General features: G+C 44.1%; 1 protein-coding gene across 3 annotated transcripts in view; it reads left to right on the top strand.

The window, feature by feature from the left end:
- Nucleotides 1-27,242, top strand: part of KIFAP3 (kinesin associated protein 3) — a 631,738-nt gene that overhangs the window by 593,030 nt on the left and 11,466 nt on the right. Inside the window, exon 20 of one of the 3 annotated variants that reach the window (XM_063940295.1) lies at nt 3,134-3,241. The exons of the other annotated variants lie outside the window; for them this stretch is intronic. Coding sequence (XP_063796365.1) covers nt 3,134-3,236 — 103 coding nt within the window. The 3' untranslated portion in view covers nt 3,237-3,241. The remainder of the gene's footprint in view (nt 1-3,133; nt 3,242-27,242) is intronic. 3 annotated transcript variants of the gene reach the window in all.

The raw sequence follows: 27,242 nt of genomic DNA, 5'->3' as shown, positions 1-27,242 counted from the left end.
GAGTGCGGGTTGGATACGGTGTGTGTCGCATATAGTGAGGGTTAATTACAGTGCAGGTCGGGTACAGTGCGAATGCAGGGCAGGTCAGATACAGTACAGGTCGCATACTCTGTGAGTTGTATATATTGTGGGCCGAATGCCGGTTAAATACAGTGTAGGTCGGATACAGTGCAGGTCAAACACAATGCGGGTTGGATACAGCACAAGTTACAGTGCAGGTTAGATACACCAGTAGTGCACTTACTGTGACAGAGGGTCCTCAGTGCGGGGTTGTCAGCGGTGTCTTCAGTGTGGTGGTTCCAGCAGTGTCAGCTGTGCAGGGGCGCCAGTAGTGTCCTTAGAGCGGTAGTTCTGGCAATGCAGAAGTGTCAGCGGTGTCAGCAGTGCAAGGGTGCCAACGGTGTTCTCAGTGCGGTAGTGTTGGCAGTGCAGGGGTGCCAGCGGTGTCCTCAGTGCAGTGGTGCCAGCAGTGCAGGGGTGCCAGCACTGTTCTCATTGTGGTGTTGCTGGCAGTGTTGGCAATGCAGGAGTGCTGGCAGTGTCCTCAGTGCAGGGGTGCGTACAGCAATGTCGGCAGTGCGGGCCGCAGCACACGCGGTATGGGCATCCAACTTGTCCCACTATCATCAATGGAGACACGCTGATTGGCTATGAGCAGTGACAGTCGGCTGTCTCGGCCAATCAACGGTCTCCTATTAATATAATGGGGACTTTGCATTCCGATCCAAAACCTCAGGATCCAACAGTGGAATCCTGAGGTTATGCCTTGATTGAGTATCCAGGGCAGGCAGGAAGATCCGTGGCTCAGATCGCCTCTTATCCCCTCGGTGCCCTCACAATAGGCAAACATACACAGGCAGAGGTGCGGCCCTCAGAGACATCTGTAAATAAAACCTGACAGATAGTAAATCTACCCCTTAGTCCTAATCCAGGATTCTTCCTCACTTCTTGTTCTTTGCATCCAGTGGCTGTTTAGCAATTATATATTAGTGGCACAATGATACGCAGATATGTATTACTGAGGTTCCCGCTAAACCAGTTAAAGTGGTTAGTCCGTCGCTTCCAAACACAGGACTGACCTGAGCTCCTGTTGCGTAGAATACAGCTATCCTGGAACAAACCTTTTGTCCGCTGCCAATACATTTGTTTAGTGTTCCTTTAATGAAAACCTTGAAATTCATTTCTCCAGACACTATATCTAAAGAAACATAATCACATGACAAACATAAAATATGGATTCAATAACGTGAACGTAATATCATCCAAGTTGGTAACAAGAAACTAATGATACCATCATTGTCTTCCTGCTGCTCTGAGGCTGACATGAGAATTTGCGCTGTGACCTTCCTTTAAGACATTCCTTTATCACATAGCAGACTACGTTCTCACGGGAAGACCGTTTCTATTAAAGCAAGATGCTTTTATAAAGTAAAACCATAATAATAGCAAACCTTAGAAAGAACATTGACTTGTAAAATGAATGCCCTTCATGCATATATTGTTTAACTGACCTAATTGATTCTGTTGAACATAGCAACCTAAACAGAGTCACCAGCTCTGTTTCATACACTCACCTTCTTGGCAAACCATAAAAAAAAGTATTTAAACCGTAACAGAGAACTAATGGAAAGTTGGATGGGGCTTTTCAAAATAATCAGAGCAAAATTGAACAGCTGTTCCTGACCTCGTGACTCAACTTGTCCTCAAAGATACTCCTATTCAGATGTACAGTATTGTAAGTGGCCCTTTACCATTTAAGAGTGCTGCAGCTCACATATTTGATAAAGAGGAAATTCCTTTTTAAGATATAGTACAGATGCAGCCATGCTTATCTTTGCTGTGACGCAGTCTTGCACACCATGCAGCATTTCAGTAAGATGGCTACATCTGTGTATAAAAATGGTGATATAAAATGTGCAAAATAAAAGCCTTTAAAAGAAAAGAAGCTCTCACTATTCACTCCACAAATATATAGACATTGGGGGTTATTCGGTATCAATCGCAATGTAGCGAAAACAGCCGTCTGCACAGCGCACGTTTGCTGGCTTTCACAATGCGATTGCACCCCGGCATGATGCAATCACATAGTGATTGACAGCCGGCAGGCATGTGGGGGTGGCATTAGTGGGGAGTGGTTCGGGAAATGCAGGCATGTCATGGCTGTTTTCGGGGTAGTCGGGTGACATCAACTGTGAATCCTGGGGCAGGAAAATGGCACAGGTGTACCTGCATGAGTATGCATGGGGCACCCGGTATCTCCAGTGTTTCTCAATTTCTGCGATGCGATCGCATTTCAGATGTGGTCACATTGCAGGGCGGCAATTCACATGCTGGCCAACCTTACCCTGTGTTGGGTGGCTCCCAGCATGCAATTTGTTTACCAGTAGCAGTTTTGTGATTTTAGTAAAACTGCTATTGATGCTGAATAACCCCCATATTCCACAATGGTGCTCCAACAGGAAAGGGATTAGTGTAAATAAAGATAATAAGTCCAAGTCACCAAAAGAGTTCAAAAAGTGGGAAAAAAGCTCCTGCCCTTTAGAATTGTCTTATTGAGATACGTCAAATACATAGAAGACACAATTTCTGCCATTTCTCAATGGATGGTGAAATCTTATGGTCACTCTCTGCAGCATGCAGACTTTAAATAGCCACTTTTCTTATATAAAGCTTGCTGCTTTCCACAATGCAAATAGAAAGCAACCAATATAGCGCAACACTGTTATAAATAAAGGTGATTTTTATTAATACGTAGCACTCACACTTGATAGGTTGTTAAAAGCATATCTCCACATATAGTGGATGTCCACTTGGGCCCACTCACAGCAAAGTACCCAACGCCACATCAGATGGAATATATATAATATATATAAAATACTGTGCAAAAGTTTTAGGCAGGTGTGAAAAAAATGCTGCAAAGTAAGAATGCTTTGAACAATAGCAATTAAAAAAATACAAAGTGAATGAACAGAAGATACATTTAAAGAAAATCAATTCTACTAGGTACACTTGCACACAGTTTTTGAAGGAACTCGGCAGGGAGGTTGTTCCAAACATCTTGGATAACTACCCACAGATCTTCTGTAGTTGTAGGTTTGCTCAAATCCTTTTGTCTCTTCATGTAATCCTACAGACTCAATGATGTTGAGATCAGGGCTCTGTGGGGGCCATATCATCACTTCCAGGACTCCTTGTTCTTCTATATAGTTTATGCATGCATAAAGATGATTCAATAAATAAGGTAACAAGACCTCTTATTGTATAAATTAATTCAACTCATACATAATCAATAGTACGGACTTGTTTTTTTCCACCACTTATTTCTGAACATCACTGCTCAGTATCAGATTTTTTTTAAATGTGTTCCCTTTAATACAACTGTTTATTTAAATATTACCAATATGTTTCTAAAAAAAACCATTATTATATACTTTTGCACATAACTCTTTAGTATGCATACAGTAGTAATGCGGAGATAGATGGCAATGCAGGTTACTTTACTGTACTGGCACTCAAGCTCAATGACAATCTCGTGGTAAATTAAATTTGGGCAAATTGCTTTCCTTGAGTTATTATGTATGCCTGATCTATAGTTGGCCAATCACAGGCAGATAACACTTGGCATCACTGGTAGTTCTGAGCACGTGCACACTTATAGTATAAGCTGACAAAGTAAGGGTGCACTAAAGTCATTCTTCAGCTTTACTGTGTATTTGTGTTTAAACAATTTCTTCTCTGCCTTTTAATTTTTCCAGACATATATATTGTTTAATCTAATCTTATATCTTCTCAATATATATGCCTTGCTTTCCATTCATATTGATGTCTGCACCCTGTGTAGCCTACGTCTGTGTTGTCTGCCCTGACTATCCCATCCTGTCCTGTTTTGTATGCGCTGTCCAACTGACAGACCACGGGCCAAATCTTGTCTAAAAAGCTTTTTTTCTTCTCATTTTGGTCACCAGCTTCTTTGAAAGCTTTATGGAATCTCATGGATGATTTGTGATTAGAACATACAGTATGTGGCCCTATTCAAAGAATACTGCCATTCATACATTTATTGCTGAACATGTCACCGTGTTTGCAGGTAAATTGTGGAGACTGTGTCCTCCTTCATCCATGTCTAAAGGCCTTATTCCATATGTGATCCAGTACACATAGGGTTTGCTGTATTAGCTCCATTGTGTCATGGGACTTTAGTCTTGGTTACAGTTGTGACCACTGCATCCTCTATTGTCTGTTAATGAGTGTAAACTATTGTATTCGCTGCTTTTGTACTTTTCAATTGAAAAGCCATATATAAGGCCGTGACCAGACGGCACCGAAAGCACTCACCGCCTCACGTCCCGCCCAGTCACAGAATGGAGTTTGGGTCACACGGGACCTGGCCAATTAGGGGATTCCCGCTTACCGTCAGTAACCGACTGTTACTGACTCCACCCACTGCAGTGGGCGGGTACTATGCTTTCACCACCAGACTCCTCTTTGTCGTGGTGTCTGGAACCACAGTTCTGCTCTGTATGCATCGACACGCCGTCTTACCACACTTGTGTAGTGTTGACGAATCCCCACTAGTTGCTTGCCCAAGCACGGCATGGTAGCAGGCGGAAGGCGAAGCTTGGAAGATGCTGGGTGTACCCAAAACAGCCTGAAGACTGGAGCTATGTTCAGCATAGCCCTGCAGGTCACAAGATGAAGCGGTTGTCTTGAGGCAGAAGATGTTTATTTGCCCAAATAGTTCTGAGAAGAACTCAGCAATACAGCAGATGTTTACACAGCAGAAAGTAGTTGGTATAATATTCCCTGAAGCTCACATGCCTACTCTTTTTTTTTATCTCAAACCAACATACAGTACCACAGGGGGGAAAGCCCTCCCTGTCTTCTCCAACCAATCAGGTTATCTCACAAAAATATAAATAAATACAAGTTACATTTTAAAAGAGCTAAGAATTAGATAAAGCAATGTTCTGTTTTTTTTCCAGATATGAACCAAACCAGTGTGCTTTCCCAAAGACAATCTGATTAACATGTTCCTTTCTCTTTCACAAATGTAAATATAACTTGAATTTCAATTGCATTCATCCTCTCACCCATATACAAGGTTCTTGTCGTCTAAACATAAATCTGTATCCATCCCTGTCTTTACCGCCTCCATCTCAAACCAGCTTTGGCTTATCACACAATAGGAGATTCAGAGAAGACAGCAAACACATTTGCCTGCATGTGTCTATAACAGTTACACAGAGACACAAAGAAATGGCTTGTCCACAGACCCCATTTTAAAACCAAAACAGCTTACACATTCCTTCTAAGTGCTGGCATTTGCATGCTTTGTAAATGTGCAATCCTACAACTGTGCCTAGAGCATTAAAGATAACATGGTGAAAACACAGAAATAAACATGCATTTGCACCCAGCGCCAATTCGACCATTTAAAATGGCGTGGGGTGTGGAAAGTTAACCCCTTAGGTGCCACGGCTGCAATTGTCCATGTGACTGATGAGGTCTCCGGCCACAGAGACCTGTTAACTACGGTCAGATATACAGTATGAGAGTCAAGGTCTAGTGACATCTGAGCATGAAGGAGCTGAATTTATTTTTGTAGGTCAGTTCCAACACAATATACATGCATTAAATAAACGTTGCTTCAGAGAAGACAGTGGTGTATGGCATTTGTCTGCTTGTGTTCTTTATTGGAAATCTAACACAATATGTACCTCAAATATATTCTCTCTTGACATCTGGTCCGCAAACCACTCCCAGAATATAAACATGCAGCAAGTTCAGCTGCCACTCCGCGAAGGTCACAGATCACTGAATCAGCCAGGGTAATCCAAGAACGTTTAAGTGCCACAGCATCTCAAGTGAAATCTACTCTGACAGGGCTGGTAAGCCAATGGGAAAAAGAAATATTTGTGCTTTTAGAAGTACACATGCAAGGGCTTGTGCGTATTGCAGATGGCTGGAAGTGATTTCAGCTTGAAAAAAAAAAGAAAGAAAGAAATCATTACAAAAGTGCAGAGGTTTAGAGCACACGGCTTCCAGTTTATAGGAACTCAAAACTAGCTAGTACACCCGGGGTTTTGTTTTACATTGTAAGTGATTGCCTGTGTTCATTTTAGTTCAGGCCGACCCCATACCTTTCAAACATATATGACAAGTTTGGATAGCTGTTTTGAAGCCCCTTTGTTGACTTGCATGTTCTGCTGAAGTATTTTACACACAATTACTGTACTGTACATATCATGTAGTATAAGGCTTCTCAAACTTGGTCTTCAAGGCACCCTAACAATCCAGCTTTTAAGAATATCAATGCTTGTGCACAGATGGTATAATCAAACTTACAGAGGTACTAATTAAGTCTCCTATGCTTAAGCATGGATATCCTTTAAACTTGAACTTTTAGAGTGCCTTGAGGACAGAGTTTTGGAACCACTGTCGTAATACTTACAACATATATACTTTGAGTAAGAATTATGGCAGACATCCCTTTTTGACTTCATAAAAAATATCTGCTGAATGCTAAAATTGTTTTCTATTTTTCTATTTATTTCACAAATCAGTGGTGCATAAGAGATCCCGTGTTATCATTGTCTGCTCATCAGGACTCTTTTCTTGTTTACTTTTTTCAATGTTTCATAAGATATTTAAGCAATGTTTTTTCTCAGATGTCCTAGAGGATGCTGGGGACTCCGTAAGGACCATTGGGTATAGATGGGCTCCGCAGGAGACGTGCACACTATAAGACTTTGAATGGGTGTGCACTGGCTCCTCCCTCTATGCCCCTCCTCCAAACCTCAGTTAGACTTTGTGCCCAGAGGTGACTGGACACACACTAGGGGAGCTCTACTGAGTTTCTCTAAAAGACTTTGTTAGGTTTTTTATTTTCAGGGAGTCCTGCTGGCTACAGGCTCCCTGCAGCGTGGGAGTGAGGGGAGAGAAGCAGGACCTACTTCTTCTTAGTTTAAGGGCTCTGCTTCTCGGCTACTGGACACCATTAGCTCCAGAGGGTTCGATCACTAGCTGCTTGTTCCCGGAGCCGCGCCGTCACCCCCCTCACAGAAGCCAGAAGAAAGAAGCCGGGTGAGTATGAGAAGTACAGAAGACTTCAGGACGGCAGAAGACTTCAGTAACGGAGGTAACTCGCAGCGGTCACGCTGTGCTCCATGCTCCCACACACCAACAGCACTCACAGGGTGCAGGCGCTGGGGGGGGAGCGCCCTGGGCAGCAAGTTACTAGAAGTTATTGACACTGCATACAGGCAGATTATCTCCCTGGGCACCGTTCCGAACCCCCGCAAGACATTGCAGCGGTCGCGCTGCGCGCCTTGACTCCCACACACTGGCGGTTGGTATGAGGGTGCAGGGCGCTAGGGAGGGAGCGCCTTGGGCAGCAGTCTATAGATAATTTGGGGGTGTCAGTGCATCTATACAGTGTCTTAACACTGTATAGAGCCCCCGTTGACATACTGAAATGTATATTCTTTGCGGACTGGAGCGCGCCGGGAGGGGGCGGAGCTTAGCCTTCTTTATAAGACACAGCGCCATTTTTCTGCTGGTCCCCGCCAAAAGTAAGGGGGCATGAGGTAGTGCTATTTAGAGGAAAATAACTCTATGTTTGCACAAATGGGCTGGTATACTATGGGTTGTACATATGTGTTTATACCTGTGTGTTCCCTGTCGAATGCCCACTATAGTTTAGTCGACATAGGTCGGTAGGTGAGTGCTCGGTCAGTTAGGCGGATCACCGTCGACTTTGCCGACTTTTCTGTGAGTTACCCGTCGGATATACCCTCTATAAGCCACTTGTGTCGACATAAACACTTATGAGGTTCACTGTCGGCATCGCCGGAACCTGTTTGGTACTTGATACAGTAGATTCTGGGTCAACAGGCCGGTAGTAGGGCTTGTTAAAAGAAAGCAAGATATGGGAGCCACAGTAGTTTGTGGGTGACCCTGTCGGCACACATCGTTAATTCCGGGGTAACTAACTTATTCCTGTATGTATACTTTTATGTGTAGGTATGGTACGGTTCTGTGGACTGGTAGCTCGTGCACAGCCGTGGTAGTATTTGTGAGGGAGCAATATTACTATTAAATGTATACTTCCCTCAGACCCCTCGGGGTCGCAAGAATGTTCTTCTACCTGATTCCTAACCCCTGCTGTCGACGAATACTAGTTTTCTGTCGACTATAATGTTTCCTGGTAGATCCTCATTTGGGGCATTCAGTACATGATCATACACATTCAGAACAAGTTGAGGTCACTGGGGACCAGAAGGCTCCGGATGATCCGCTTATATGTATGTTCTATATATATATATATATATATATATAGAGAGAGAGAGATATGTGAGATATGTGTAATTGTGTATTACATTTTATATATATTCATATTCGGATTTATACTGAATGCTGAAGTAATAGTATTCCTTCTCATGTGCTGCTCGCTCTGTTGATAAAGCTCTAGGTCGGCCGTGACGAGTTGGTCTCAGATCCTCGCAAAGAGTATGAACGTTTATTCTTTTCCCACTGTGGATAGAATACTGTGACAGTCAACTCCTGGTCAACGCGGAGCCCTGTCGTAAAGGATCATACACAGGAAGCTAAGTGATATTTTATTTATATATTTTGGATTAATTTGCTTTGCATGCACATGGGGGAGTTTTCTATTCGGTTAGGCATCCGATAGAATTACCCTACAGAGAGTGAGTAGGGTCTCTTATGTGGATTCTACTCTATAACATTGCAGTAGGTTGCCGCGTCTCGGCAGGAGGTGTGGCCAGGGAAATGCTGAGGTTGTGTCCGTAAGATACTAGTGGGATACCAATGATAGATCTAGCTTCGGAAGTTAGTCTCCTTCACGATGGTTGGTGACCCATTCTTTTGTGGGATGCGGTCGTTTTTAGCCGGTTCGATACTGCTCTTTTTTCCTTTCTGTGCAGACAATGGAAGGGGAAAGGTAAGAGTTCAGCAGCCATGTTAGGTTCGCAGAAGCGGATGCCCTTTTTTGGTTCTACCACATCCACTACATATCGCTGAGTCTATCTGGCTGGAACCCACTTCGGTGGGAACTTGGCTACTACATTTTAGTCGGCCTGGGAATAGACTAGGACCTGTGAGTTAATTATAGAATCCTAAGGGGGACATTCTGGCGTTACAGGTTTTTCCTCTCACTGAATTTTCTAATAGATTCTATCGTTCCCCTCTGGAAGGGGCGGTAGTACGCGACGCCATACCTGAGGTGCGTCAGGTTCAGGGCATTGGCCTGCTGTCCCTGGTTTAAAAAAGAAAAGAAAAAAGAATAGAGGTTAAATGCATTATTCTCCGCATTCAGATTACTTGGGTAAATATCCAAGATTGTCTTTGCTATTTCACCAGAGGGAGGGCAGTACGATCATTGTTAGGCTGTACTGGGACACTCTCCTATTTAAGGTGAGGTCAAGACACAAATAGTGCAAACCGTTGTTTTCTCTCTGACTGTTCTTCAACACAGGGGAAGACTGTTACTCCCAACGTCGCTGATGTCGGAGGTGGATATCAGGGTAGATACGAAACGGTTGAAATTCTCTGTTCCTGTGGAATGAGGTCTGAGGATCCGGAGTTGGATCAAATTTATAGTGACAATCCATCACTAGGTTCCATCAATGAAGAAGATGGGTGCGGGCTTAGTGGCATTTTCGGTGAGCAGGTCAACTGCCAGAGTGGTTTTCACGGGGTTGCTTAGAAATGTGGTCCGGGTCTTCCCGGCACATAAGCCGGAATATGGTCTTAATGGCCAGAATTTTGCTCCCGTGGTATCTGCTAAGTTCTCGCCTCCTAGAGGGTCGAAGGTTCAGAATCCAGGATGGGATCCTGGTATCTATGCATACAGATCTCTGACAGTGGGGACCAGTCCTTACGAGGGAAGTATTTCCAGAGGAAAAGATTAAGATGGCAAGCTTGTCTGAGATAAGCTTTCTTGCGTAAGACCTATTTCCAATGAACGTATGCTTTGTGTTCTGACCGTGTTAATTCGGTCGGACGTCTTGAAAGCAGTGGTGTATGTGGGCCGTTAGGGCGGACCAAGGAGCAAAGTGGCAATGGCAGGAGCCGAGACTGGTGAATGCTATGTTAGCGGTCTTCGCTCTGGTTGTGAACGACAGAGAAATAGATTCCTCTGCTGATGCGGTCCCTGTCCGGGAGAAATACAGTCGTCATTGAGAACACTGAAGTGACAAGTCTTTGAGGAGTGCCTCAAGTGGACATGTTGACGTCTCGACTCGACGAGAGATCTCGGGGATATTGTTCCGGGTCAGGGGACTCTCAAGCTATGGCAGTGAATGTCCTCGGGACACCTTGGGTGTTTTCAGTCGGTCTATGTGTCCCCTCCATTTTCACTCTTCAAAAGGTGATAAACGTAAGAAGTACAAAGGTTCGGGCAATCCTCATTGTTCCGGTCTGACCAAGGAGAGCTTGGTGTCCAGGTTTTCAAGATTTACTCATGGAAGAGTCATGGCCTCTTCCTTGGCATGAGGAGCTGTTACAGCAGGACCCGGGCATGTATCAAGACTTACCGCGGCAGAGTTTGACGGCGTGAAGGTTGAGCGCCATATCATAGCCAGAAGGGGTATTCCCTGTGAAGTAATTTCCACACTTCTTCTGGCTAGAAAAGAAGTACCGTCAAAGCCTTTCCACCGTGTTTGGAGAATATATGTGTCTTGGGGTGAATCCAAGAGGGCTACTACGGAAGATTCTCAGCTGGGTCATTCTTCTCCATTCTTTGTAAACAGGTGTGGGTGCAGGCCTAATGTTGGGCTTCCTTTACGTGCGGTTTGGGCCTTATAAATTTTCTTTCAAAAAAGAATTGACAACCTTTCCGGATGTTCGGACCTTCGTGAAAGGAGTACTGCACATCCAACCTCCAGTTGTGCACCTGTTGGCACCGTGGGACCATGACGTGGTGTTGCGTTTTCTTGTGTTACACTGTTTGGAGCCTTTGTGAAGGGTTGTGTTACAATTTCTCTTTTGGTAAAAGTGGTCAGGATATTGGCTTTGATGTCCGCAAGGCGGGTGTCGGAAGTAGTGGGTTTGTCTCACAAGAGCCCTATTTGATCTTCCATGTGGATTGAGAGGAATTGAGAACTCTGTTAATAGTTATGCCAAGTGTGGTTTCTGGGTTTCGCAGATATCAGCCTATTTTGATGCCGGTGGTTACTTAGGCGTTAGTTAATTCAAAGTCTCTCAGTGTAGTCAGAGCTTTGAATATTTAGGTCGCCAATTTGGCTCAGTTTGGGGAAGCAGAGGCCCTGTTTGTCCGGTATGCTTCCAGCGTGATTGGGGCGCCTGCGTCTATGCAGTCTGTTACATGCTGGATCTGTGATACGATTCGGCGTGCTCGTTCTACGGCTGGATTGCCGTTACCGAAGTCGGTGGAGACCCGTTCTACTAGGAAGAGGGGCTCTTCTTGGGCGGATGCCCGAGGAATCTCGGCGGTTCAACTTTGCTGTGGGGCTACTTGGTCGGGTTCAAACGTTTTTGCTATGCTCTACAAGTTTGATACCCTGGCTGATGGGGACCTTTTGTTTGCTCAATCGGTGCTGCAGAGTCGTCCACACTCTCCCGCCCGGTCTGGAGCTTTGGTATTAACCCCACGGTCCTTAAGGAGTCCCCAGCATCCTCTAGGACGTCTGAGAAAATAGGATTTTGGTACCTACCGGTAAATCATTTTAGTCCGTAGAGGATGCTGGGCGCCCGTCCCAGTGCGTACTGTGTCTGCAGTTATTGGTTATGGTTACACTCTTGTGGTGTTTCTTTTCTGTCAGGCTATCACTGATGTTGCTTAGGCCATGGCAGGCGATGTCTTATTATTGGTTGTGTTGACACACAGGTTGTGTTACATATTTTCTCAGCTGTGACTGTATATTGTTTTCCATGCCGTTGGCTGGTATTCTATTGAATGCCACGTTTTACGGTATGTTCGTGGTGTGCGCTGGTATGACACTCACTGTATTTACACAATAAAGTTTTTCCTCGAAATGTCCGTCTCCTCTGGGCACAGTTTCTAACTGAGGTTTGGAGGAGAGGCATAGAGGGAGGAGCCAGTGCACACCCATTCAAAGTCTTATAGTGTGCCCATGTCTCCTGCGGAGCCCGTCTATACCCCATGGTCCTTATGGAGTCCCCAGCATCATCTATAGACTAAGAGAAAAGGATTTACCGGTAGGTACCAAAATCCTATTTATTCACATATGGTATGCTATTTTTAATAGGGCTGAGTGACTGGCCAAATACATTTCTCACTTTTCCCACATAATAGAAGATACAGTAGATAGGTTAGATAGAAATATGAGATGTATTCCCTTCTGAAATTATATAGATATTAGAGGTCACAGTGGAGCACTTTGGCCTGATAACAGCACTAGGTTGTAGGCCAGGTGCTTCTATACAGATTATAGAAACCTGAGGTACTTGTAATATCCATATTAATAAACTGTAAGTACAGATGTAGCCACGCTCATCTATCCTCCGTGTGGCATGTAGTGCAAAAAACTAGTCGCATTATGGCCCTAATTCCGAGTTGTTCGCTCGCTAGCTGCTTTTAGCAGCATTGCACACGCTAAGCCGCCGCCTACTAGGAGTGAATCTTAGCTTTGCAGAATTGTGAACGAAAGAATCGCAGAATAGCGAAAAGAAATTTCTTTGCAGTTTCTGAGTAGCTCGAGACTTACTCTGCCACTGCGATCAGTTCAGTCAGTTTCGTTCCTGGTTTGACGTCACAAACACACCCAGCGTTCACCCAGACACTCCCCCGTTTCTGCAGATACTCCCGCGTTTTTCCCAGAAACGGCTGCGTTTTTTCGCACACACCCATAAAACGGCCAGTTTCCGCCCAGAAACACCCACTTCCTGTCAATCACACTCCGATCACCAGAACGAAGAAATTTCTCCGTTAAGCCGTGAGTAAAATACCAAACTTTTTAGCAAATTTACTTGGCGCAGGCGCACTGCGAACGTTGCGCATGCGCAGTTTGCGACTAATCGCACCGATGCGAGGAAAAATAACGAGCGAACAACTCGGAATGAGGGCCTATGTTTCCCTGTGCCTTGTTGCAGTGTTGCGTATTCAGTCGCAGTTTAATGGGTTGATTCTCCGGCGGGTGCAATACTGGTGTTCATCCACCAGGTGTTACTGGTCAGTTCCCAGGCAGCTCTGCTAATGTCTTTTTTTGCCATAAATGCATCTTATATGCATCACTGAAATAGGATGCACAAGCAGCTTCTGCTGATTAAAATGAAATGCGGCATGTATATATGTCTATATTCAGTGTGAGATTGCAGATGTATCTGCTTACAGTATTATACATTACAGTGTTTTCCTGCAAATCACTGTAATGTAGCATTTCCTATGAAGATACAGCCGCACTTGCACACAGAATATAGGCATGCTGCATATCATTTTAATCAGCAGAAGCTGCGTGTGCGTCTTATTCACATAGTGATGCATATAACATAGATTTACGACAAAAAAAGACACCCAACATTAGCAAAGCTACCTATGAACCGACAACTTACACACCAGGCATCTTGTGGTGCTTGCACAACGCTAACATGCCGTAGAAATTAACATGACTTCTGGGTTCGCTTCCCCCAACCAAAGCCAGCATGAGCCATTAATTTACATACAGTAGTGTACCGGCCATATTGTGTTTGTCACTTACTAAGCAGTCCGTTAAATCACAAGTCTCATGGGGGGTTGGCTGACTATTAAAGCAATGGGGAGGCCCGGGAAGAAGTACAGTAAACTTAGTCTCATAATAATCAGACTTTCGTAATTTTAAAAGCCACACTTGTATGGTATATCTGTGTAAAAAGTAGCATCTACAGTTTTTTTCTAATTTTGACTCTGCATGTATGAGTCTGTATGCAAAGCACGACACAGCTTGCTTTGGGATAATTAGAAAAAAAAATGTGAATGCTACTTTTCACACAGATATACAATACAAGTGTGTCCTTTGCGGAAATCGAACCCTAGCTCACAGGCATGGTAACCATCGGCAACATCACTATGCCAAGAGAGCTATGGAGACAGGTGACTGACACCTGCAGTGACATAGTGTTGTCACTTATTGTAATTTTTTTTATAGTATTGTATGTCCCAAATCTGTCACTGATTGTAATGATTTATTTTTCTTGTAGAGAGTTATGTATAACTCTGAACTGTGCTTTTCTTTGTGTGCATCAGAGACATTGAGCAAATATTTTTCTATGTTCACATTTCTACTTAATTACCAGGAAAACAGTGTCATGTATAATAGCTTGTTTTGGGAAAATTAGAAGAAAAACTGGATGCTACTTTTCACACCCATATACAATTGCCTCCAAATTACTTGAACGACTGGTCTACAGCCGTCTCACAAGTGTCAAAGTCAGAAAAATATCTCTATACACACTGCCATATTTGCACCTCATACACGTCCGCGCTGCGCATGCGTACGCTCTCCCGTGCGTGCGCATACTCACAGTCGCGGGCACCCGCAGGCGCACGGTATGCGTATTTACGGTAGAGTTTATGTGATCGTAGCGTGCGACTCAATCGTTACATATTTTCACTATATAATGTATTTTGTAGATCATGGTCCCTTTGATAGATTCTGAAAGTTTGGTTAATGTAGAATGTTCATGAACAGAGAAATCCCCCTTTGTTTGATACGAAGGGTCAGACAGGAGTAATACAGTGGTGTTTGGTACCCATCGGAAGAGTATTTAAATAGCAATATTCCGGTGTTGGTTTGGAGCGGATTAATCGCTCGTGCGAATAGTTATGGACATAAGAAGTTTATGTCCATTTACTATTATTTGCTCTTACTTAGCTATGCGGCGGGAAACCCAGTATCCCACCCACCTGAGCTGTTGGAAATCGTCACAGCCCACCTGTATGAATCAACCGATGACCTTTTGTTATAATGCGAAGCCGAATTCCTGTGTCCAATGAACAATGAGATTGTAGGGACCATTGAATTGTATTGTGTGTGGGGCATAAATAGACAAGCCGATCACATCCAGCTCACTCTTCAACGGTTATCATTGCTGAAAATCGGGAGCTGGATGTCCAGAGGCGCATGCGATCGTTCCCCTTGTGCGTAAGTGTTTCTCCGCAACCATATTGTTCTTACTGTTATTGTGGGCCATTTCTCTCCATTTCTCTCTCTCTCTCTTCTCCTCTTTTCTCTCTTATTTTCCCTTAAAACGTAATAGTATTATATTGTATTTCCTGTGTAGTTATCTGGTTAGGTAGTCTATGTTATATTGTAGTGTATGATGTGTATTGTGTTAATTCTTTTGCAAGTATATCATTCATAATATATATATATTAGGCGTTGGACCCTAAGCCCAGGTATCTGTGTATTTCTTATAGTGTTTAGTATTCTCAGAGCGTCGGTGATGCTCGAACTGCATTTAAGTTAATAAGGTTACACTAGGTTGCATCTACACCCTATCTCTACACTAAGGTTTTTCAGCATATTACATTGTTTACGGTTTAGAAATAAAGGTTTAACATTGTGAGCGTCTGCGCCGCTGGTGATCTCCTCGTGGTCTCGAGCGTTCGCATCGCTATAGCGAATCATTACGTTAGACGGCAGCCAATAGCGTGCCTGCCTGTGATCTCTTGGCCGTGAGCGAACGTGACGCTTGAGCGTCTCGACTACGGCTAAGCGATTGTTACGCAACGAGCGTACCCTTACGGTACTCCATACGTAAATAGCGTACAGTGTTCTTAGGCCTCATAAAGGGTTTTATATAAGATAAATATTTAGCTTTGTCAATTGGCGGCTCGCCCGTCCTTCACATATCTGCACTAGGTAATTTCAGCAGACATTATCCAGCAGCAAAGGGCGGGAGGTCATATTCCTCGTAGTGCTGTTTGGATAAGCGTCTGCTTCGCTTAGTAAAGGGTGCTGAAGGAATCCGGGACCGGAGGTAAGAACAAAACAATAGTGTCTTTTTAAAACGGTTTATTTCTGTCTTGCGTACACACGCACGCATATCTGCATTTCTTTTCATTCGTGTATTTTCATATATCACTCTCCTATTTGCCATTGTATAATTGATAAACGTACTAAGAGAGATTTGCCGCTATTTCATCGTTTAAGAGTAAAGGTAATAGAGTTAAAGTATAGAAAAACACACAGCTCTGTCCGAGAGACAAGGCGAAGGCAGTGTGGTGCGCGGTAGATGATAAAGGATCATCTACATTGATAAAAACGTGTTAGTTGTGTTACGGTGGACAGTGGTTTGGTGTACACGTGTCTCTAACAAAGGGAGAGACTCGCGTACGCAAAGGCCGACGCACGCAGCGTAAATTACGCAACGGAGCGTCTGGGTACGCACACGTAACTCAAGTCACACGATAGTGTTGATTTTTAAATAACGCAACAAGCGATAAGTAACGCAACAGGCGATAAGTAGCGCAAATCTATTTTAAATTCGAAATTTAAATTAACAGATCCTTCTCCTAATTTGTAACACATCTGGTCTAAAGAGAAATTTCTGCGCAGAAATAGAAATAGAAACAAAAGTATATATGTGGTGAGTGAGTGTGTTTTTACAATTTTGAGGTTGAACCAAAAGAAATCATCGAGTACTCGTGAGGTACATACGTGTAAGTGACATGCACGGTGGCTAGGGAGGCATCCTTGGTTAAACATAAAATTTGAGCATTAGAGTGTAGCAGACCAGGAGGTCATACTGTAACAGACCAGGAGGTCTAGGTACAGCAGACAAGGAAGTCCGCTATAGAGTTCACAGGCACAACACCAAAAAAAAAAGGGTTGGTGCAACACCCATATAGGCCATACAAGCTCGCTAAAGGAATTCGCAGCCGCAATTTTCGATTCCACTGGTCGCTCCGTACATAAGATTAGTTGCTTATGTGCTGAACGACTGTACCGCACGTAATTGTGTGCATTAGTAAACCTGACCGGTACTATTTGTGTACGAAGGTCATAAACGCTATTTGTACATTCTGACGTGATTTGTGTAATTTTTTATTTTTACAAAGGGAAGTTCGCTGGTCACTCAGGAATTATCCAACAACCTCACCTTTACTGGAAAGAGTAAGTGTTCTGCGGATATCCCTCGCATGTTCCAGTAAACAAAGGTTAATAGGTGCCCTGGGTCGAGTACGCCAGCACCATATCGGTGTGATCAGGTCGTATTGGTCGGCGTGGGCGAGTGAGTGAGGTGCTCGGTAAACTTCACCGCCTACCTATCGTGAATACTTTGGTTTTTTGTAAGGTTCCGTAACACCTGCAAATTATGGGGGCCAGTTGTTCAGGAAGGGGGCGATCAACCTCGGTTCGGGTTGATTCTATAAACCGACCAGTCGGGTCGGCAAGGTACGTAATGTGTGAAAAGTACGGAAGTCACACAGAAGCTTTATGTGATGAATGGGAGAGAATGACAGTACATGACGGGGAGAAATTCCCAAGAGTAGGTAGCTTCAGCACAGAAGTGTTAACGAATTTAAGGAGAAGGATATGTCTCATTAAATCAGCAAAGAGACGAATCAAGCATTATGATTATTTGCAGTTGTGGCAACAGGAGGGTGACATACAGAGAGGATTGGCTCAGGCGGCGGGATCTGGCTCGATCAGGAAACTGATAGCCACGGCCCCACCGCCACCATACATACCAGGAGAGAAATTGGTTGCGGAGAATGACGCACTAAGGTGTAACAAACAAACACTTAGCAACTGTGTAAATGTTAAAGATAATGTTAACCAATTAACCAATGCAAGTATTAACCCGTGCAAGTTGTACCCTGTTTTGAACTTTCCCCAGGAGTGTGATCAAGAGGACGAATCGGCAACAATATCAGCGCTCTCTCTAGCAGCCACCATATCAGAAACAACAGTAGGCACGGCCCAACCCACGAGATTAGTAACAAAGCCCCCTAGCGGAGGGACAGGTGAGGTCGTATCAACGGGTAAGTACGGCACCATACACTATGCTGAAACTATTTCACCACAAACTGCAGAATCTACACAGAATGAGGTTGTTAGAGTTAATCCTGTTAAGGTAATAGTAGTTCCAAATGGGAAAACAGACACTTCAGGAGTCACTCCTGTTAGGAACATTGCCATGTATAGCCCATTTTCCCGAATGGAATTAAGGACCATAGTGTCTGAATTCCCTGACCCTAGAAAAGACTTAGTTGCCAGCCAAAAATACATCAGAGACCTAGGAAACACTTTAGAGCCCAATAATAAAGATTGGCAAGTATTGCTGAGAGCATGTTTACCCTCCAATGTTGACGCAACACAATTTTTAGCTGACTGTGGATTAGATCAGGATGTACCTCTTACAGATGTGTACAACAAAGACAATGTAAAAAGAATAAGCTTACAGTTAAAGGAGTATTTCCCAGCGGTAGTTAAATGGAACAAGATATTCTCCATTAAACAAAAGGAGTCAGAAACAGCTGCAGAGTATTTTCACAGAGCATTATCAGAGATGGCAAAATACACAGGCATAGAGGACATTAAAACAAACTTAAACCATCGAGAAGTAGCAGTATCGGTACTGATGGATGGTTTAAAAGAGTCATTAAAGACTAGGGTACAGACCACACAACCATGTTGGCGAGGTCTGTCTGTGGCTACTTTGAGAGAGGCTGCTATTGATCACGACCGGAATATCACTAGACACAGGGAGTCACAAGGTGATAAGTTAATGTCAGTAAGAATACAGGCCCTGACCACAAAACAGCCTGTGTTAATATCACCAAACCCTGTGGGTAAGTCAAATGTGGTCACATGTTATTTTTGTCACAAACAAGGACACTTTGCACGAGACTGTAGATCAAGAAATGTACCAAAATCTTATCAACCCCCTAGACAACGACACGACACACGAAATTGGGAGCAGGGTCCGCAGAAACGGAGTTATGAGCCACATGCAGGGGAAACAAAAAGATACCCCCCGAACAGAGACTGGCACGCCTCTGGTAGTTCCCAGCTAACTCCCTCACAAATAGTTGCTGCCAGCGGGATTCAGGGAGGTCACCATACCCAATAGGGGTGTGGCCATACCTGTAATCTGCAGCCAGTAAAATTGATTGCAAGTCTTGGGAGTGAACCTGAAATTGCAATCAATGTAGCTGGTAAATCATTAAACTTTCTTGTAGACACAGGGGCGGCCAAATCAGTGATAAATTCGACAGTGGGCATGAGAACCACTGGTAAGACAATTCCAGCCATAGGAGTAACAGGAGTAGTCCAGCACTACCCTGTTAGCAAACCAGCTGAGATTACAGTAGGGCCTTTACATACCAAGCATTCCTTTTTGCTGGCTGCATCGGCACCGACCAATCTCCTGGGAAGAGACTTACTGTGTAAAATGGGGTGCGTCATTTATTGTACTCCTGAAGGTGTATTCTTGGACATACCTGAGAATCACGCTCAGGAAGTGCGAGACATGTTAGACTCCCCATCAAAATTAATGTCACATACCATTATGACAAATAGGACTCCCTCCCAAGTAGAAGAAATGACATCTCAGATACCAGAGTCACTTTGGACTAAAGATGGACAGGACACTGGATTAATGGCAAACGTAGCTCCGGTAGTTGTACAAGTAAAAGATGGTAGGATAGCTCCAAAAATCCCACAGTACCCTCTGAAGCCAGAGGTGGAGTTAGGAGTTTACCCAGTAATAGAGCGCTTGCTACAACAGGGCATTCTGGTAAGAACGTCCAGCACTGCCAATAGTCCCATCTTCCCTGTGAAAAAGAGTGGGGGGAGGGGTTACAGGCTAGTGCAGGATCTAAGGGGGATTAACAAAATAGTTGAGAGTCAGTTCCCCGTAGTGCCAAATCCAGCTGTCATCCTAATGCAAATCCCTCCCACTGCGAAATTTTTCACTGTTATTGACCTCTGCTCCGCTTTCTTTTCGGTACCTCTGAACCCTGACAGCCAATATTTGTTCGCATTTACATACAGGGGAGTCCAATACACATGGACTCGATTACCACAAGGATTCATAGATAGTCCAAGTATATTTTCCCAGGCTTTGCATGATTGTTTACAGTCTTTCCAACCAGTGAGTGGATCAGTATTAATACAGTACGTGGATGATCTACTACTGTGTTCTGATTCATTGGAAGCATCCCTGAAGGATACGAAACAGCTCCTGTTTCATCTTTCAGACACAGGACACAAGGTTTCCAAAGACAAGTTGCAATTATGCCAAACTAAGGTAAAATATTTGGGACACTGTCTAACACAAGGACTGAGACACCTGACCGCTGATAGAATTCAAGCAATTAGAGACATGACTCTGCCACAAACCCAGCAACAGATCAGAAGATTTTTAGGAATGTGTGGGTATTGCCGTAATTGGATCCCAGGGTTTTCCATTCTAGCGTTACCCTTGCAGGAGATGGTCTCCTCAAACAAACCTGATCGGATTTCGCATACAGACGAGTCTGAGACCGCATTTGAGAGACTTAAACAGTGCCTAACGCAGGCACCAGCATTAGGTATGCCAGACTATGGGAAACCCTTTGAGCTATACGGAACAGAAAGTGCTGGTTGCGCGGCAGGCGTACTAACCCAAAAGCACGGTGATGCCAGCAGGCCAGTAGCATATTACAGCGCTCAGCTAGATACGGTAGCGCGATCCCTCCCCACATGCTTGCGAAGCGTTGCTGCGATAGCATTGCTAGTAACGAAAAGCGAAGATGTCGTGCTAGGTCACAACCTCACAATTCATACACCACATGCAGTGTCAGCCTTGCTGAATTCTGCCCAAACCAGGCACGTCTCATCAGCGCGGTTTACAAGATGGGAATTGGCACTAATGGCCCCCGTAAACATCACCATAAGGAGATGCAGTGCATTAAATCCTGCTACATATCTCCCAGGTGTGCCTGGACAGGCACAAAGGGTGGAGGATGAGAGTGGTGGGGAAGGAGGATTTAACACAAAGGAGGACACACATGATTGTATGGAATATTTGACCCAAAATTTTACCGCAAGGCCTGACATCAGTGACAACCCACTGGAAGATGTAGAACTTACGTTCTACACGGACGGTAGTTGTCATAGACAGTCAGACTCGGGAGACTTGTGTACTGGATACGCAGTCGTAGATGACCAAGGCACCATAGAAGCGGAACCGCTAGGCCCACCTCACTCAGCCCAGGTTGCTGAACTGGTCGCCCTAACCAGAGCATGTGAATTGGCTAAGGGCAAATCAGCCAATATCTACACCGACTCTAGATACGCATTCGGGGTAGTCCATGATTTCGGAGCCCTATGGCGCCTCAGAAATTTCATGACGGCAGCTGGTACACCGATAGCGCATGCAGCTCACATAAAAAGGCTTCTAACAGCGATACAGGAACCCGACAGAGTGGCTGTTATCAAATGTAAAGCACACACATATAGCCAAGACCCAGTATCACTTGGTAACAGCCGAGCAGACGAAGCTGCTAAGTTAGCAGCCGGTACCCCCAGACAGACAGACACCACACAACTGATGGTATTTAATACCATCAACACACAGAAGTTGTGTGAAATGCAAAATTTGTGTTCCACACAGGAAAAGGCAGTCTGGAAGGCAAAAGGATATGGCCAGGAGTCCTCAGGACTCTGGACGGATGGACACGGTAAACCAGTGGCCCCCAGAGCATACCTTCCATGTCTAGCTGAGGCAGCTCACGGGCTGACTCATCTGGGCAAGGAAGGGATGTGCAAGTTGGTAAGAGCATATTGGTGTGCCCCAGGATTTTCATCTCATGCGAGTAAAAGAGCAATGTCATGCCTTACTTGTTTGAGAAAGAACATCGGAAAGGCAATACCTACAGAACCATCTCATATCCCACCTGCCGGCGGCCCTTTCCAGGTAATACAGATTGACTTTATACAATTACCCCCTTGTCGGAATTTGAAATATGTACTTGTTTGTATAGATGTTTTCTCAAATTGGGTTGAAGCATTTCCGGCGGCCACAAATACCGCTATGTTTACTGCTAAGAAAATTGTGCAGGAATTTGTATGTAGATATGGTATCCCTAGAATTATCGAAAGTGATAGGGGTACCCATTTTACAGGTGATGTCTTTCAAGGAATGTGTAAATTGATGGGAATTGATAGCAAGCTGCACACTCCATACCGTCCACAGGCGAGTGCGAAAGTGGAAAGAGTGAACAGCACTATTAAAAATAAACTGAGCAAAGTTATGGCAGAAACAGGATTGACATGGCCAGAAGCTTTACCCATTGTACTGTACAGCATCAGAACCACTCCCAGGTCCCCTCTTAATCTGTCTCCCTTTGAAATCTTGTTTGGTCGACAACCGCATGTTATGATTAACCCCCAGGATGATTTGAAGTGTAACAATGAAGTGACTGTAAAATACTTGATTAACATGAGTAAACAGTTAAGGAATCAAAATGATAATCTGAAGTTAGTGATTCCTGATTTACCAGATAGTAATTGTCATGACATTGAACCTGGGGATTATGTAATGATACGGAATTTTCTACGCTCAGGTTGCCTTATTGACAGATGGGAAGGACCATACCAGGTCTTATTGACTAGCACTACAGCATTGAAGGTTGCTGAGAGAGAGACTTGGGTTCATTCGTCCCACTGTAAGAAGGTTGCTGCTGATCCAGAGAGGTCCCGTGATAAGGAACAGACGGTAGAGGTTGTATCACTGGAGTGTCTGTTCCAGGAGGATTGAGGCGGCACCTGAGCATTGAAAATCACAAGACCAACAGCAGTTGTCGATCCCCTGTTCCCTTTTATTGTTTTTCTCCAACTTCCCATGCCCTCTCCCTCAAATTATTTTTTCCCCCTTCTCATTCTTCTTCGTTTCCTCCTATAAGATGGACTTGCCCCAAGAGACTGTGATCCGGATTTTCCTGTTGACCATGATGTTGATCAGAGCAGTCTGTTCCGGCGAGAGTACCATGGAGGTCGAGAGAGGTTCTGGAATGGGTTCTGATGATAAAGATGGAGGCGTAGTTTTCCAAGAACAACTTAACCAACAAGTAAAGGCGAGTATCAGAAAACGATCCGATAGCATTGACAATAGAAGGAATTGTGAAGGATTGTTAGCTGAAGAAAACTGTATCTGCAGGCTCTGTGACAACGTAGTGGAGGATGGGTGCATTAAGAAATGCCAATCCAGTTTTAATATCCATATGGACCGGCATCCATTGAGTGACTATCACTCCTTAGTGGGTAGTGTGTTAAATAAAACAGATTGTTGGGTATGCTCTCAAGTACCTCAAGGTCATAGCAAATCAGGGCTAGTACCATTCCCTTTAACGTTAGGGGAGGTACTTGAGTTAAGTGGTGGGAGACCGGTGGACAGGAGGTTTAATATCTCCAGCCCTCCTAGTTTGAAGCTCCACCAATACCATGTGGATAGGTCCCTATTATGTTTTAACATCTCCAATCCCCGAAAGCCGGGAAATTGGGAAGTGTCATGGAGTAACCAAACCATGACCTTTTCGCATAGAGCAGATAGAATGCCTACAGATACAGAACTTATACGCCACATAGCCAGTAGAGGAAAATCTTTCCGGTATAGGTATACCTTAGGAAATAGGATTACGAGAGTTGGAGAGGTATCACCAGGATACTGTGCACATATCGTACAACCTGATACGTGTACTAAGCAGATGGAAGAATTAGGGTTAGGAGATTTCACATGGAAGGTGTGTAATATGGTTATGTCCTACTCCGTCCCATATGTTCTCCCCGATGATGCATATTTCATATGCGGGAGAAAGGCGTATAAGTGGCTTGCCCCAAACTCTGAAGGATTGTGTTATATTGGAAAAGTACTGCCTGAAGTAATGACTGTATCACATGACAAAATGAAAGACATACACCGTGTTGCCCAAGCTCCTTATACTCACACCCATTACGAGCACATAGTTAAACGGCACCTGATAGAAAGAACAGAGCATCCGGCCTCTGACATGATCCATGAATCCACCGGGATTCAGTTTCTAATCGCGTTAGATTTCACTCGCACCGCCAGAGGAGTGTTGAATTATAAATACATATCTGCTTTTGCAAATTTGTTAGATAATATCACTGAAATGTATGATGACACGTTTAGGTATACTGGAAGAGAACTTCAAGCTTATAAAACAGAACTGGTACAGCATAGAATGGTTCTTAATTACCTCACAGCAGTGACAGGCGGATATTGTGTCACACTGGCAACACAATACGGCGTGAAATGTTGCACATATATTACGAATAGCACCGAGGACCCGGTCGAGGTCATAGACCAAAAGATGGACGATATTCTCCAACTGAAGTGGGAATTTCGCAGGAGACACAATCTCACTCTTGCTGCTGTAGGTAATGAGCTGACTGGTTGGGTGTCATGGTTGAACCCGCGAAATTGGTTTTCTGGTTTAGGAGAATGGGCTCAAGGAGTCATAATGGATGTTGGGAAGTTTCTCCTATGTATCTTAGGTGTTATAACGATTGGCTTGATATTTAGATGCGGTCAGGCTTTAACGAAGTGTAAACGAAGTACCAGGGTGATGAGTTTAAGGAGTGAGGAAACTGTAATTCCAATGGATTTGATTTATGACCCAAATGTAGAAACAATGATGTGATGAAAATGCGATTTCTACGGTCCGTTTCTTTCACCTGTTTTTCCGTTTCCTCCAAGGTAAAAAGACCCACTTGGACGAGGAATTTGATGAGCCGATATACAGACAACAGATGGATTAAAGAAGAAGTTTTGACAACCTGATACACAGATTTTTGATGAACTTTGCCATAGATCCCCAGTTTCCCTAGAAATTTTAAAATCACGCTAGCCCAACACTTTTGTAAATCTATGGACATTGACAAAGCTTTTGCTCGCACCTTATGGGCAAAAGCACAAAGAAGACTGCATTCAACAGACACCAAACAAGACCTCAATCGACGAATGTACATTTACCTGACATAGAATACCACCGCATTTACCGTAATTATGTCTTCTCTTCATCTCTACAACCTTCAGGTAATTACACACATAGTATAGGGAATACAGGCACAGATATCAGCAATCACATATTCCCCCATTCATGTATCATCAACTAAAATGTGCTCCCCATTTTTGTTACAACCAAAATCCGAAAAGAGCTCGGTAAAGTTTGACAGCCCATCCACAGACCCGTACCACGGGATAAGAAGGAATTCAAATGTATACTTCGCAATACCTCGAAGCTTGATTTAAAACACGTACGGCACGATGATACATGACCCCCAAGCACGGATTCATACACACATGCTTCTGCTATCTCACTAGGTCATACCCTTTTCCTACCTTCTCCTCTCCTCCCCTACCCAACCATGTAAATGTATTAACCCCTGACATATATTTTTCTCTTTTTGAAATGTTTTAAGAAGTGGCAGTTATTATTGACTGCCAAAGGGTGGACTGTCAAAGTCAGAAAAATATCTCTATACACACTGCCATATTTGCACCTCATACACGTCCGCGCTGCGCATGTGTACGCTCTCCCGTGCGTGCGCATACTCACAGTCGCGGGCACCCGCAGGCGCACGGTATGCGTATTTACGGTAGAGTTTATGTGATCGTAGCGTGCGACTCAATCGTTACATATTTTCACTATATAATGTATTTTGTAGATCATGGTCCCTTTGATAGATTCTGAAAGTTTGGTTAATGTAGAATGTTCATGAACAGAGAAATCCCCCTTTGTTTGATACGAAGGGTCAGACAGGAGTAATACAGTGGTGTTTGGTACCCATCGGAAGAGTATTTAAATAGCAATATTCCGGTGTTGGTTTGGAGCGGATTAATCGCTCGTGCGAATAGTTATGGACATAAGAAGTTTATGTCCATTTACTATTATTTGCTCTTACTTAGCTATGCGGCGGGAAACCCAGTATCCCACCCACCTGAGCTGTTGGAAATCGTCACAGCCCACCTGTATGAATCAACCTATGACCTTTTGTTATAATGCGAAGCCGAATTCCTGTGTCCAATGAACAATGAGATTGTAGGGACCATTGAATTGTATTGTGTGTGGGGCATAAATAGACAAGCCGATCACATCCAGCTCACTCTTCAACGGTTATCATTGCTGAAAATCGGGAGCTGGATGTCCAGAGGCGCATGCGATCGTTCCCCTTGTGCGTAAGTGTTTCTCCGCAACCATATTGTTCTTACTGTTATTGTGGGCCATTTCTCTCCATTTCTCTCTCTCTCTCTTCTCCTCTTTTCTCTCTTATTTTCCCTTAAAACGTAATAGTATTATATTGTATTTCCTGTGTAGTTATCTGGTTAGGTAGTCTATGTTATATTGTAGTGTATGATGTGTATTGTGTTAATTCTTTTGCAAGTATATCATTCATAATATATATATATTAGGCGTTGGACCCTAAGCCCAGGTATCTGTGTATTTCTTATAGTGTTTAGTATTCTCAGAGCGTCGGTGACGCTCGAACTGCATTTAAGTTAATAAGGTTACACTAGGTTGCATCTACACCCTATCTCTACACTAAGGCTTTTCAGCATATTACATTGTTTACGGTTTAGAAATAAAGGTTTAACATTGTGAGCGTCTACGCCGCTGGTGATCTCCTCGTGGTCTCGAGCGTTCGCATCGCTATAGCGAATCATTACGTTAGACGGCAGCCAATAGCGTGCCTGCCTGTGATCTCTTGGCCGTGAGCGAACGTGACGCTTGAGCGTCTCGACTACGGCTAAGCGATTGTTACGCAACGAGCGTACCCTTACGGTACTCCATACGTAAATAGCGTACAGTGTTCTTAGGCCTCATAAAGGGTTTTATATAAGATAAATATTTAGCTTTGTCACAAGCCACCTATCTGACAACTCCATCCTCGATCCACTACAATCTGGCTTTCGCCCACTCCACTCAACTGAGACTGCCCTGGTGAAAGTCACCAATGACCTGCTTTCGGCCAAATCCAAGGGCCACTTCTCTCTGCTCATCCTTCTGGACCTCTCTGCTGCTTTTGACACCGTAGATCATCCTCTCCTCCTGCGTACACTCCAAAAAGCTGGCCTCTCTAGCACTGTCCTTGACTGGTTTTCTTCTTACCTCACTAACCGCTCCTTCTCTGTGTCTGCCTCCAGCACCACCTCACACCCTTCCATCCTTCCTGTTGGTGTCCCTCAGGGTTCTGTCCTTGGACTCCTTCTGTTCTCCCTGTACACCTCTTCCCTGGGTGCGCTCATTA

Source organism: Pseudophryne corroboree, chromosome 9 (genome assembly GCF_028390025.1).
Source record: "Pseudophryne corroboree isolate aPseCor3 chromosome 9, aPseCor3.hap2, whole genome shotgun sequence".
Classification (NCBI taxonomy): domain Eukaryota; kingdom Metazoa; phylum Chordata; class Amphibia; order Anura; family Myobatrachidae; genus Pseudophryne; species Pseudophryne corroboree.
Note: the sequence above shows the minus strand (reverse complement) of the source record. Positions and strands in the feature narration are given on the sequence as shown.